The sequence below is a fragment of a genome, unplaced genomic scaffold (genome assembly GCF_019419815.1).
Source record: "Pyrus x bretschneideri cultivar Hongxiangsu unplaced genomic scaffold, Pyrus_bretschneideri_v1 Contig58, whole genome shotgun sequence".
Lineage (NCBI taxonomy): Eukaryota > Viridiplantae > Streptophyta > Magnoliopsida > Rosales > Rosaceae > Pyrus > Pyrus x bretschneideri.
This window is the reverse complement of record NW_025999796.1, coordinates 694249-709158: the sequence shown is the minus strand read 5'-3', so window position 1 is coordinate 709158 and position 14910 is coordinate 694249. Positions and strand designations below refer to the sequence as shown.

The following is a 14910-nucleotide window of genomic DNA, read 5'->3' as shown; positions in this document are numbered from 1 at the left end:
TCAAAACACAATTTTAGCTCATAAGATTGAAATAATGCTCGTAAATTCATCAAGCCGGAGTTAGTTGAGTTTATAGTAGTAGGTAGGGCCGTAGGACTGTGCAAGTGGTGAATTCTTCTAATGGTTACGGTCTTCATCTTCAATTCACTGCATTGATTTTGAGTTCAAGCTTAATATAAATTAGTATATAGTATCGCTTGTAATAAAAACTAAAAATAATTGTTGAAGGGGATTCCAAGTTCGTCATTGATGTAGGCGACTGGGAGATCTGGGATTCCTTGGAGAATCAAGAACATTGTTTTAAGGAAAAATTAGTATCCGGTCCCTAGTTACTGATATTCATTGACTAAAACCTTATTAGTTTTCAGATTTTGATCTAAGTCCCTAGCATTAATGTAATGATGAATTTACATGTCAGTTACATAATTTTTTTAATATAAAAAAATAATAATTGATTTAGGATTTTAATACTCACATCCTTATTAAACTCCTCACTAATTAATTTTCAATTCAAAACATTTCTAAAATAAATAAAAAATTAGAATAAGTTTGTACCCATTAGCTTTTTATAAAATGTTTTCAATTTTTTAATCCTATATGCACCCATTCATGTAATTTTATTTCAATTTTTTTTAATATTAAAATGTACCCATTCTTAAATATAACAATTTGTTATATGTAAAATGTACCTTTTTCTTATATATAAAATCTATTCAATTTTTCTCTAATCCATTTTGTAATTTATATTGGTACATTCTTTTCTTTTGATTTGAGAATGTATCCATGTCAAGTTTAATCGAAGAAATTTACTAATGTTATTAAGCCTAATATCTATTACTTTTTTTGTGTGATTTTGAAGAATGTACCCATGTTTTGGTGCAATAATTTTTTTGTTAATTTTGATGAATGCACCCATGTTTATATGTATACACACACAATAGTATAATTTATATTTTAATATTTTTAATCCCACAAATTGTGAGTTTTTATTTAAAATCTCATTAACATAAACAACTATAAATTTCAATTTTTTATTTAAAAAATATTGTAACATACATAGAAATAAATTATCACATTAATTTAAGAGACTTCGATCAAAAATTGAAAACCAACAAGGCTTCAGTAAAACAATATTAATAATTAGGGACTGCATCCAAAATCTCCTTTGTTAAATATCAGGAGTCTGATGAGCTCTTTCTTTAACGTTTCTTGGAAGCATGTGTTTAGGAAGAATAATTGTGTGACTCATGAAGTCACTAATGTAGAGTTTAGTAGTGCAAATATTCTTATTTGGAATCATATTATTCCTTCTTATGTGATCCAAACTCTTAACTTTGATCGTGGTGCAACTGGTTATACTCAAGGTTTTACTTTTAATAAAGCATAGTTTGTTTTTGGAGGAAAAAAAAAGACATCGAGTAAATCATACTCTCCGGATGAAAAATCTCTCCATATATGATAGCGAGTAGATCTCACCTCAGTTAAAAAACTGGTATTTTAATCCAAGGACACACATTCCGTAAGAATCTTTTACCCATTTCCCCACAAAAATTAGTATATATACCTACGCAACACTGAGATGAAATTAATAAACAAAGTAGACCAAAACGCAAAAAGGAACGCACTCTCATGTGCCTGGCACTAGTGCTCCATCTTTCAATGTCTCACCTGCTACATTTTTTTCGTATATATGTAGCTTTTTTTCTGTTCTACCATTATTATCTCCGGATTATAAAGGAAACGAGGCTATAAAAGATGGGTACCAGATAAATAACTTTTTCAATGTAATTTTATGTCTTTATTTTTTAGGTATGATATTTTAAAAAGAAAATGTTATTGGTACTTCAAAAATCTCATTGTACACTCCTCATAAGTATATTTTTCTTTTCAAATATAGAAAGTTTGGAATGTAAAATAAGATTTTTGAAGTGCTAATAACAATTCCCTTTTAAAATTATTAGTTTTTAATAACAAAAGAATCAGAATGATACACATTTTTTACAAATCAATTTTTTTTTTTTCTAAATATACATGCCCTATAAGGGATACTTTATGGTCCATCGACCTCTTAAAGGGCCCTGAGCTGTTTTAGGCTACGCCTAGGCTAAATACCTCTTATTAGAAATTGTTCTTTTGTCGTTTAGTACTAAATAACACTTTAACCTAAGCTAGTTAGCATGCATTGGAAATGCTCTATTAAGTGACTAAATCGCTAGTTTACTCTCCTCAGAAAAATACTAGGTTAATTTGAAAGTTTGTTAGGAGAAACTATAGGTGTAATATGTGTAGCATTAAAAATTACTTTTATAAATATATAATAAGATAAAGACTAAACTGTTATCTTAAACTGTAAATCTTTTTTTACTTAATGTGTAGGATTCTATTGGTTCGGACAACTCACTAAATTCAATGAATGTTGAATGAAAATATGAATGCCAACTTTTTGTACTTTGTCCAAGACTCCCACGTAATGATAGAAGATTGAGAAATTGTGAAGAAACTTGATCCCTCTTAATCCCCACAAAAATGATAAGATTGAGAGAAGCAAGTATTTTTATGACTGTTCCACCTTCTATCTTAATTTGGACAAAATCTACAAGTTGACATCTATATTTCTATTTAACATTCGTTAAATTTAGTGGATTGTCCAAGCCAAACTAATACTAGACATTAAGCGAGCCGAGTGCATGGTCTAATTGGGCTTATAATCTAGAAGTTATAATTCAAGTTGGCTAGAGCATAAGTCAATGGTTGAAAAAGCATAATTGAAGTTATGACAACAAGAGTTCGTTGAGTTGGTAAAGATCGTTCTATTCATTAGAAGAATGATCATTCTCTTTGCTAGACGAAGACCAAAACAAGCGGCTAAGAACCCTTTTGTAAATCCTCAAAGAGACTTATGGTATGCCTTGACCTTAAGATGTGGTAGCCTTCCCGTTCCCTAAACTTTTTGTTACCAAAAAAAAAACCCTATAGATTTGAGTCAAACATATGTAGCTGCTGACCAAAAGACCTAACCAACTTGTGAGGCATTGATAGTTATTAAACTATCGCTTACTAATAAAGAAAGAGCAGTTAAAGGAAGGGATTTAAAATAGAAGGGCCGCAAGCCTTATAGAAACCAAAGTTAATTAAACTGTTAAGTTATTTATAAAGGTGACATTGTATATTCTGGTTGTTTGGGACATTGAGTGGCATGTCAGCCAACCAGAATCATACAATATTACAAATACAATATTAAAACTTCCACACGAAATTAACAACAAAAGAACAGAATTATGGACTTTATAGGACGCGTGAGAAAACCAGGATATTATTTTGTCACCCTTGAATTTTGAATTTTAATTATATTATAACAAATAAAAAACATTCTACCTTGTAGAAAATTCAATGAAGTTGTCAAATTTTTAGTTCTTGAGAAAAAACACTTTTAGACTACTATTTTATAAGATTAAAAACTAATTTTAGTCTTTAGACTTAATGTCTATGTCAGCATACATTCAATCATAATATATTTTATTTAGACATGTAAATTACTTTTTTTTTCATATATATTCCTATACCCTTTGTGTTCTTTATTTAGGTACATTAATTTATTTCATATAATTTGATATATATACATTTCAGTACAAATATTTAGTTAAATTAATTTAACTTAATACATTCGGTATATTATTTAGGTTCACTTTTAGAGATGGAGGCCCAAACGGCCTAACAAAAAACTAGTTTGAATTGTTAAAATTTTCATACGAAAGTAATCCCAAAACCTCATAAGCGTATTTTATACTTAGCTCAATAATTTTTGACAAGATTACCTTACGAAAAGAGTTTTCATTTTAATAGTTCCAGCATAAACTCTAGACATCTTCTGTATGTGTGTAATTAGCTATAAATATAAGAAAATTCATACAACCGATGGTACATGCGTGCTAAATGTTAGGCTATAGTTGGGTTCATCATTCACACACTTGATCGTTGGTAGTTAGCACAGATGTTCATGATCAGATAACAACTTTCATGGTACCGATTCACTGCCACGTGGTGTCTCGTATTAATAAAATAAAGACATGTGGGTAAAAAATCACACATATCATTATTTTGTTAACATAAAACGCTATTATAACGATGTTACATGTATCATATAAGTCCTGTACAATTAAGCATGATCGCTTGGACAACCAGCCTAGCTAATATATATAAAAGAAACAGAAAAAAACAGGTGGTTTGAACCTTCAATCTCGCTACAAGTGTTTTAAACCTCTCAAGGCAAAAGAAAGTAAAAAACTACCGTAAGCGTTTAAGCATCCACTTTTCTTGGAGGGGGTGTTGAATTGTTGGGCTCAACAAAGCACATGGCTTGATATATATATGTAGATGATGGAGACTAGGCAGTAGGCTAGTGGTACAGAATGGCTTGGTTATTTGAGGGAAACAAATTCACATATTAATCCGACCAATGTATAGTCGGGAAAGATACAAATATGTAATGCTTTTGCTTTTGAAATTATTGTGATAAGGTTTAAAGCACTAAATACTTGAATTTTGTTACTTGGTACTACGGTCTAATGATATTTTTCTTCATTTATAAGTGAGAGATCTTAGGTTCGTTTATCTCCAAATGCGAATTTGAATCACATTATTGCTAGCTCATTATGAGGTTATGCTCACCCCCTCCCTTTTAGTATTGATAACATCATTTGTTCAAAAAAAAAAAAAAAAAAAAAAAACCTTGAAGTTTGGCTTATTTATGGTAATACTACTTGAAAATCAATGTGAGTCCCATTTAATTCCTTAAAACTTAAATTTTGCGACTTAACTCTCTATAACTTAATTTGTAGTCTCACTTTGCTCTCTACTTTCAAATTCGTTAACAAGTTCGTTAAAACTATACATGGGCACGAATTGTACTCGTTATTGTTGAGATGTGTGCCTCCCAAAAAAAATTTGTTGGGATTTTATTTTTCTTAATTTTTGAATTAAAAATCTCTGATATTTATCAAATTTTTTAGCCACATGGAACTTATGTTGTGCACATTTTCAACAATATTGTGTCACTAAGCAGTTTTGATAGATTTATGAACAGACTTCGACAATAAGGGGTCAAGTGAGACAATAGTTGAGTTTCAAGGAAATTAAGTGACAAAATTTCAATTTTAAGGGATTAAACGAGACTCGAGTTAAAGTTCAAAGGGTGTAGATGTGACTAAACCTTGAATTTTAAAAGTTCAATTTCTAAATGGTCATGCAAAGGCTTCCAAGTTACTCTAATTAAGTAATTTTATGTTGTTACAAAAATTAAAGAATTTAACCATATAATTTAGACTTGACAAACTCAAGATTCATATCCGTTTCAGGTGAATGTAAAATGCTTCTTTTTTATAGAGAAAAAGAGTCACAAGAATCAAAACTAATTAAGTCCAAAAGTATAGTTAAATTTGGGTTTTTTAAAATAAATTTGACTCATAAGTTACATTTGAGTTTTAACATTGCAGTACATTAGAGAGACGATATAACATTTGAGTCCAAGTTTTTTGAGATCACCTTAATTACTACATAACAACTAAAAGTACAAAAAATATTCTCTTTTCGTCATTTCAGTGTTGGAAAAGGGTAACAAATTTGTACTCCCTCGTCCCATTGATCGAAACATTAAGAATTGATGTGTTAAAATTCGAAATATTTTGTCATTTTAATATGAATTATATTGAAAATGTTAGGAAAAAAAATATTCCAAAACAAGAACAGGTCCCATACGTGAGCATGTGTTTACTTTGGCAGGGTTGGAGAGAGAGAGAGAGAGAGAGAGAGAGAGATTGCACACTTGGAATTTGGACTCGAAGAGGAAGATGAGTGGTCGGGTTGTGGTGAGGACGAAGTAGCCCTGGAAGAGGGTACTTTTGTGCAAGGTAGACCACAATATTAAGGGTCACTAGAAATGTACAGTCTCAAGCACTTCTCTTTATTTTTCTCATTTTAACTCACTTCTATTGGTTGCATGTTTTGTGATGTGTGTTCGATTAATATTTTTATTTTTTTTTTATATTTTATTTTCGACCTTTACAATGGTTTGAATTATAATTTTTTTTTTTTCAATTTCCAATCAAAATTCATTGTGTGTTTTGAAAGATCATGAGAATCAAACTTCTTATTGAATCATAATAGTAATAATAATGTTGTAAACGATATTTACTATTCATGTGTGGGTTTAGTCATATAGATTTTTTCTTTTTAAACAAACGATATTATCTACATTGATGGGAAACGGATGGGCTAAGCCTTACAATAGACTAGCAATAATGTTGTTCAAATTCATTCTTGGCGAGAATCAAACCTATGACCTCTTACTTATAAATAAAGAAGAATACCATTAGACCGTAATATTAATAAAAGAAAGAAAAATAAAAAGAAATAGGTAAGCTTTTTCCTTGAAGATAAATTCATATTATTGATTTTGATAATTATCAAACTATGTACAAACACATTAACAACGTTAACTAAAATAATAAAGAATTACACCAGCACAAAACATTTACAACTTGAGATACCTTTCGCTCTAGACACAATGGCATCCATCTCATGAGTTGCTTTGTTACACGATGGAGGAGATAATTTGAACACAAAGAGCTTAGCTAGAAAGTTAGAACACAAATATCATTGATCGGGTTTTGAAATATTAATTTTGTTTTTATATCCGCACGATTAAAATCAAATTGAGATTATCTTTGAATTTCAAAGAGCGTCGACCAAAAAAATTTCTTTTTTTTTTTTTCGGCGGGGACTAAAATCAGTACATGAAAAAGAAAGCTAAAAAAGGTGGAGTAGAGTCAAATCTCCTCCATCATGGGCCTTTCCTCCACTTTAATCATTAATCATGATTTTCTGAATATTCAGGCGACAAAAAATGGAAAATTACAAAAATATGAATGATCTGCTATTTTCTGACTTATGCAATATGTACACTTGTACACTCACCGGAGCAATCGCAGCCCTCCACGTGTAATTCCACAAATCCAAAAGCCAGCATCCTCCATCTTGTCACTCCCCGTAATTTCACCGCAAAAACAAGGGCAATTCAATCATGACGTAATCACGACAGCGACCCGCACTACCTTATTTGTTCAGACCCAACAACAATTACATCTCAATCTGACTAAAACACGACAAAACCAAGAAAAAAAAAACCGAAAAAGAGGAGAAAATTGTAGCCAGGCCCTCAACTTTAACGGAACAATGATTTTTTAGGTAAAAATACATGACTATTAATCCCTTAATACCTCAAAACGTTCAAATATGATCATTTTTATTAATTCTATCGAAACTTTCATAAAAAAGAGTCATATTGAAATAATCATTGCTATAATTTGGTTAAAGTTGAGGGATCATTGTTCCAATTGAGTAAAAATTAAACGATCATTACTCTAATTAGGTTAAAGTTGAGAGATCATTTTTACAAGTTTTTCATATTTGCCCCTTGATTTTGACCTTATGTGCATAAAATGATCATAACTATATATTTTGATAAGTTAAGAGACTTGTAATTATGAAATTTTTGTTAAAGGACCATTGTTTCAATTAATTTAAAATAAACCATTGTTACAATTTTCTTTAAAAACAAAAAAAAAAAAACAGTAAAGGCGGTGACCGAGATACCGTGACAGGGCTGTGACTCAACGGCAAGCTCTCCTCGGCCTCTTTTTATGTGGAGCACTTCAGAGCTCTCCGACACAATTCACAGAATTTCGCAGCAGCAAGAAGAGCAGCTGAAGCACTGAACGTGACCTCACCTCCCCCACACCAAACGACATCGTATTGCCACAGTCATCGTTCTCTCGCACTCTCTTCGTCTCCTTCCCTCCCTTTCTCTCTCTGCAACTCTTCAAATTTCACCATTTTTCAGCAGCTCACAGAAACTGAAAAGATAACAAAAATGGAGGCTTTCTACAGGCTCGAAGCTTGTGGGATAGTGTAGGTTTTTACTCCTGTTCGGAAAGCCTTCAGCTTCCTCCCCTTTCTCTCACTAAAGCTTTTCTCTCTCTTCACTCTATCTCTTATCTATGGCTGGCCTGAGATCGAGACTCAATGCGTGGAACTTGGATCCGGAGAGGAAGAGGAGCGGCGGACTGAGGACGAAGCAGGCAGGGAGAGGATCGTGTCGTGGAAGTTAGGCTGCGCTGGGAAATGCACGCTCTCCGGCACTGATTTCCTTGTCATTTAAATCGGCTGTCAATTTTGTCTACTCTGTTCTGTTCGATTAGTGCTTTGAATTTTCCGAACATTTTTTTTCGAGCTCCGGAAAGGCAGCAGCCATGGGGCTTTTTCTTAAAGAAGCGCTCAAGCGTCTGTGCGGCACCAATCAGTGGGCTTATGCTGTGTTCTGGAAGATCGGCTGCCAAAACCCTAAGTAAGTTCCCGGTACATTGGAGCACAAGCACAGAACGCTGATTAATTTTTGGTTTTCTAATTATCCATTTCTTTAATATTTTTTTTCAATCTGGCTAGTCCTCTGTTTGGTTACTGAGAAAGTGGAGGAATAGTGTGACCAGTTAGAGGGAGATTGAAGATTTTGTTGTTAGTGTTTTGTTTTCCTGCATTTTCTGAGTAGCCAAACCCAGTGGACCTGCTATCAAGATTGGATTATATTGTCCGTTTCCGTTTGGTTTGAAGGAGTAGGGTTTGGGAGGATATGATATACAATCTCAGATAAGATGGAGATGTTATAGTGTAATGTGTCGTTTGTTTTAGATTCGCGCAACCTCAAAGTTTCTTTATTTCTGTTTTTGGAAGTTTATGTTTTGGTTTGTTCTGTTTTGTCTTTGAGAATCTAATCAGTGCAAAAGTAGGTTTGCATTTACTATTCCAAACCTGCTCTTTATTTGTTTATACTCCGATACAAGCGATATTCTACTTTAAATTAATCTAAACTGTGGGGGATTCAAACTTGGGTGCATGGGGTTGAATCTGCTGATCAGTTGCTCTGTTTTCTTATCCGTTTGGCTTCTAAGAAAGTGCACTTGATATAGATATGATTTCAAACTTAGATACGTTATTACGCATGTTAAAGCTACTCCCAATTACCAACCGAATTAAATTTTGTTTTTATGTTATGTGCTCATGTGTCATAACATCCTTTGATGCTTTGGTGTTTGTTCTCTTGGTAATTATATGTTTCTATTCAACTTGGTGGCAGACTATTAATTTGGGAAGAATGTCATTACGAACCATCGCTATCTTCTCTACCTAAACGCATTGCTGGAACTGAAAGAGCTGAATTACCATTTGGAGAGTGGGAAGGATGCTGGGTTTCTTCTGAAGTGTGCTCCTCTTCTAATGGCTTTCAACAAGAGGAAAGAGTGTCCTCGCTTATTAACACAATGATGATTGATAAACCGTTTAATATAGTGGGCGAAGGGTATGACTTTTCTGTTTTCTTTGCTTGTTTTTACGTGGGTTTCATTTTTTAAGTGCCTTTTCTTCGTAGCTGTAAACATCCATTTGAAAAACTGTTCCTTTGGCTGTTTCAGAATGGTTGGACGAGCTGCATTTACAGGGAACCATCAATGGATTCTATCAGGCAATTACACAAAAGATGCCCATCCACCAGAGGTATAACAGTATTTCTACTTGTCCCTGCTAGTACAGTTTTTGCTTGAAGAGTTTAATGAAAATTTTCGGAGGTCAGGACCTAGTTAATAAGCATGTGTATCTACTTACTCAACATCTGTTCTTCATTGGCCATAATCTTCATAACTAAACACGTATACCTTGGTTCATCTATTTTGACAGTGTAGCCGGTGATTATACTTGGATGGGTGAAACTAAATTTTAAATGGAAATTAAATGATTTAGAGCCATCTAATTAGTTTCATAACTCTGGTCAGTTGTCAGACGCTGAAATTTATACCATGGTTTGATAATTGTGCGACAAATTTAGTGAGGACCGTTTCATCAAGGGATAAAAATTATATTTCAAGTTTTGGGTTTTGGCATTTGTATTTATATGACTTGATTTTGTCGCTGCTGCAGGTCCTGAATGAGATGCACCACCAATTTTCTGCTGGCATGCAGGTATGCTAGTTCCTATATAATCAACTTTTTTTGCATATTCTATAATTTTCTGTTTCATGACATTACTTGTATTTTATTTGGTCTGCAGACAGTTGCAGTTATTCCTGTTCTTCCTCATGGTGTTGTTCAACTTGGTTCCTCCTCGGCTGTAAGTCCTTTATTTAGCTCTTCGGTTCTATAGGATGCACTTACAAATTGACGTGTTCTAAGTTTTCTTTGTAGTTTAATGGATTTAGATGGTAGAATGTATTTTCTAAGTGTCCCTGTGAGATATGTATCTATATGTGGCCCCCCTCAAATTACCCCAAATATATATGGTTCCAGTAGTTTGCATCATATTTACCGGTGCCTGACACTAACATTTGCTTTCTCAATAAGCGGCCAAATCTGTCCAACCATGACACAAATCTTTGGTTGGCCTGGTCATCCTGGTAAAATTTCACCTGTGCAGCCAGGTTTTGGCAATATTTAACACATGAAAACTGCATTTAGCAACATTTGTAAGGCAATACTAAGAAATCTAGACCTTATACTAAACCTGTTGAAAAGTGGGTACTTTGTATGGTGTAAAAGCTAGTCATGGGCTTCAGGCCAAATAAATTACACTTTTGACTGTGCAAGCCGTTTTTTACTTGAATGGCCGCTCGCTGGTTACACCTTTGTTCTGTTGCGAGCAAAATTGTTGTGATATTAACCAGCCCATAGGAATACATGTCTATTTGTTTTAATTTTTGCCCCCTGTGAATGTCTATTAATAGTTTAGTACCTATGTTTTCTTCAAGTTTGAGCATTCTTATGCAAGTGGTTGATTAAGCCAAATCAATATTTGATTTCTGTCTGTTGTCCATTACTTCCAACCTGGCTAATGTATCCATTCTACTTCAGATGATGGAGAATTTAGGATTCATCAATGATGTGAAGAGTCTAGTCCTGCAACTAGGACGCATTCCTGGTGTTCTTTTAGCAGAAAACTATGCGACAAAAGATTTGGTTGAGAAGTCTGGGGTACCCTATACTTCCGGAATAGTGGCATCAATGCATCCAGCGGGTAATTATAAAGTAACAGGATCCACACGCACCCATCAAAGCCACTTTACTCAGGCTTCAGGCCTTTCTAGCCAACTATCTCACTCTCTTAAAGATTTTCAGAATAATTCTCAAACCACTTCTTCAACATTTCAAATCCCTAATCTTACCCAAAATCAGCCAAAAATTCATGATGATCCTCAACAACCAATGGTTTCTCCATTGATGAAGCTGAATTTTTCTTTGGGTGGCCAACTAAAGGATAGAGTTCGGGGAGCTGAAGTGATCACCTCAAATTCTGATGTGCGGTCGAGCAAGTCAACTACCTCTTACAAGTCAGGGGTGGGACTCAAATACCCATCTGGTTTAGGTCAATCAGGTGCAGATCAGGACAGCCTAAAGTTTATAGAACATATGATCTTGTCTGGTGGTAGCAGTAGGCATCATCGTGATAACAACTTTAGCGCATCAAATGGTATCGTGCCTCAATTGGGAACCAATGGAAGTTTAATCTTTGATCAGAGCAAAGGTTCGAGAACAACCACATTGCTTGGAGGAAATCAAGTGCATGGTGGATCAAGTTGTCATTCAAGGCCAATTTCTGTTCCTTGCACTATTTCAGACCCCAACAGGGTAGCTGACATCAACCTCTGTGGTGGACGTCTGTCGGGAGTTGAATTTGAAAAGGCTGATGCATTCCAAACAGGAGGAGTTTCTTCATCCAGTGTAGCAGGTCCATCGGCTTCTAATAACATGCCTTCCAAAGGCTCTGACCAGAGACAGTTTTCCACCGATGTGAAGCTTACACAGAATGAATTGGCCCCACAAAGGATAGATGATGAACTGTTTCAAGCCCTTAATATTCCGTTGACTCATCAAGATGAGCGTATCCCTGTGAATGCACACATCCCTGATGTTGTTCTTGATGATTTTGATTATAAAATCTGTAGTCCAAGATCTGCAAATGCTACAAATGATGTGTGTACTCAGATTTCATCAGGGGATGATTTGTTTGATGTTTTGGGTATGGATTTTAAAAATAAGCTGTTTAACGGCAACTGGAGTAATTTGCTTGCTGATGAGACACACTCAAACTCAAAAGACTTGGGTGAGAATACTATGAAGTTTACAAATGTGCAGGAGTTGGGTTCTGATTATTATTCAGCAGGTCAAGAAATCTCAATTGGTAGCATTTTCTCTGGGGCAGGTACTGACCATCTTTTAGATGCTGTGGTCTCCCAGGCTCAGCCTGCTGTCAAGCAGAACTCTGATGATAATGTGTCTTGTAGAACAACATTGACAAAAATCAGTAGTTCTACCGTCCCCAGTAGCTCTCCCACTTACGGACGGATTAGTAGGTCTAATCATGTGCATGGCGAGAAATATGGCCTTCGTAAATCTCTTGTAAAAGCAGGCCCAGAAGAAACTAGTTCTTTCCAATCTGGCTGTAGCAGGGAGGATATGCTAAACTGTTCCCAGACTAACTCCATATATGGATCTCAAATTAGTTCTTGGGTTGAACAGGGTAATAGCACCAATCACGAGAGCAGTGTTTCAACAGCATATTCTAAGAGGCCTGATATAGTAGGAAAATCAAATCGCAAAAGGCTTAAACCTGGAGAGAACCCTAGACCAAGGCCAAAAGATCGTCAGATGATCCAAGATCGTGTGAAAGAGTTGCGTGATATTGTGCCAAATGGTGCAAAAGTAATACTTTCTTCTTTTCTTCCATTTCCTTGTTTTGGAATTATGCAATTTTCAGGTGCTGATGCCGTTATGTTGATAACATTATATGGTTTTACAGTGTAGCATAGATGCACTGTTTGAACGGACCATCAAGCATATGCTTTTCTTGCAAAGTGTCACAAAGCATGCTGACAAGCTAAAACAAACGGGAGAGTCTAAGGTACAAACACTCTGTACTTTTTCCCCTTGCTTCCTTTTAAACAGAAAATCTGCTTCATTGGTGAGAAAAATCCAGATTTATGGGATTTGAGATCCAGGATATGAGATATTTAAAAACAAGGATATAACAAATAATGGATTCTTTTGAGATGATGTATTTCCTTTCCCGCCTATACAGATTATTGGCACAGATGATGGACTAGTTCTAAAAGACAACTTTGATGGAGGGGCGACATGGGCTTTTAAGGTTGGGACGCAATCAACTGTTTGTCCTATCATCGTTGAGGATCTCGATCCACCTCGTCAGATGCTTGTGGAGGTATTGACTGGCATTTTTATGAAATCTCTGAAATTGGAGCATTGGCTATTAGTGAAATACATGTATCAATATTTTGTCTTTCCATTTTATTATCTTGTTTTGCAGATGCTTTGTGAAGAACAGGGTTTCTTTTTAGAAATTGCTGATTTAATAAGAGGTTTGGGCTTGACCATCTTGAAGGGGGTAATGGAAGCTCGGAATGATAAGATATGGGCGCGCTTTGCAGTAGAGGTAATGCTCAAAACAAAGTATATTTTATATAGAGATTGCTGATTTAATTAGAGGTTTAGCCTGTTGGTTCTTTTGCTCCTTGATAAGGTCAAGATCTTGGATCAAGTTCATGATTAATAAAAATTTTTGCGATCTGGAATATATTTTAGGTTAAAATGAATATTTTTGGGTGCGGGACTTCCAAGTTCCAAGGAATTGAAACCAAGTTAGTAAGGAATGGATGACAAAATGTTAGATAGTAAAGACTAGAAATGCACCACATGAGCATTACAAAGGCATGTAAGAGATTTGCAAATCACTACTTGGAAGGAGTCATTTACCTCATACATGCCTTTGCAGTGACCATGAAGTGCATTTCTCATCCTCTATTTAACAATTTGTAGTCCATTCCAAACCGACCTGGCGAAGGGATTTGGAAATCCCTCACCCAAACATAGCCCAAGTGCCCCCAATCATCTAGTTTTCTCATAAAATTGGAGAGACGTATGCTTGTTAAAGCCTATTGGGCATCCTTGTCGTGATATTATTGCCAATGTCTTTCAAATAAAAAGTAATACAATACCAATAATATAGAAAATTGGCGACTGGACATTGATATATGGCTTGTTCGAGTTATTTTTTACGGGATTTTTATCGTGAGGTTTGATCTCTATTAAAGTTTATACATATGCTCTATTTTGTCATTTATATTACGTATCACTTTCATTTTTCTATCCCTTGGCAATTTTTGTGGTGCTATTCTCTTGACCGAATTTTATTCTGCACATCCAATTTTACCTTCTTTATTCTGGTCATTTACTTCCAAGTGTTATCTGCAGGCAAATAGGGACGTAACGAGGGTGGAAATATTTATGTCACTTGTTCACCTTTTGGAGCAAACTGTGAAAGGCACTGCCTCATCAGCCAATGCCATGACGAACAATATGATGGTCCACCACTCTTTTGCTCAAGCAGCCCCAATACGTGCAACTGGCAGGGCTAGTAATTTGCAGTGAGCCACTAGATACACAGTTCCAAGTTCGTAGGCGCAGTAGATTGTGATGAACCACAATAGCTATAGTTTGTTGGTCTGGACATGTTCAGAGCGAGCCAAGATTTCGCTTGCCATGACGAACATGCATTCTAGACTGGGCTCTCTTGCAGTTCTCACCTTGACCCTGTTTATCTATCAGAAACCACTGTCGTGAACTTTCTCATTTTTGGCGGGGTGAGCTTTGTTAAATTAGTCAGAAACTCCTCAAAAACTTTCTAGTGTGTGTTTTCTTTGACCTAGCTAAAATTCCGAATGTTGAACTATAGGCTCTGCTAAAACATTTTAGCCATCGACGGCACTTGGCACTGTATCTAGAGGCTACTGCTTGTGG

At 35.0% G+C, this 14910-nt stretch overlaps 1 protein-coding gene across 1 annotated transcript; it reads left to right on the top strand.

Moving 5' to 3' along the window:
- The first annotated feature begins 7740 nt into the window (after positions 1–7740).
- Positions 7741–14569, top strand: LOC103930136 (transcription factor LHW). The gene is made up of 10 exons (XM_048571255.1): positions 7741–8401; positions 9188–9409; positions 9522–9603; positions 10024–10065; positions 10154–10213; positions 10951–12798; positions 12896–12997; positions 13175–13315; positions 13421–13546; positions 14365–14569. The coding sequence occupies exons 1-10, from the start codon at positions 8307–8309 to the stop codon at positions 14539–14541; spliced, it is 2895 nt and encodes a 964-aa protein (XP_048427212.1). The 5' UTR covers positions 7741–8306; the 3' UTR covers positions 14542–14569.
- Positions 14570–14910: the final 341 nt, after the last annotated feature.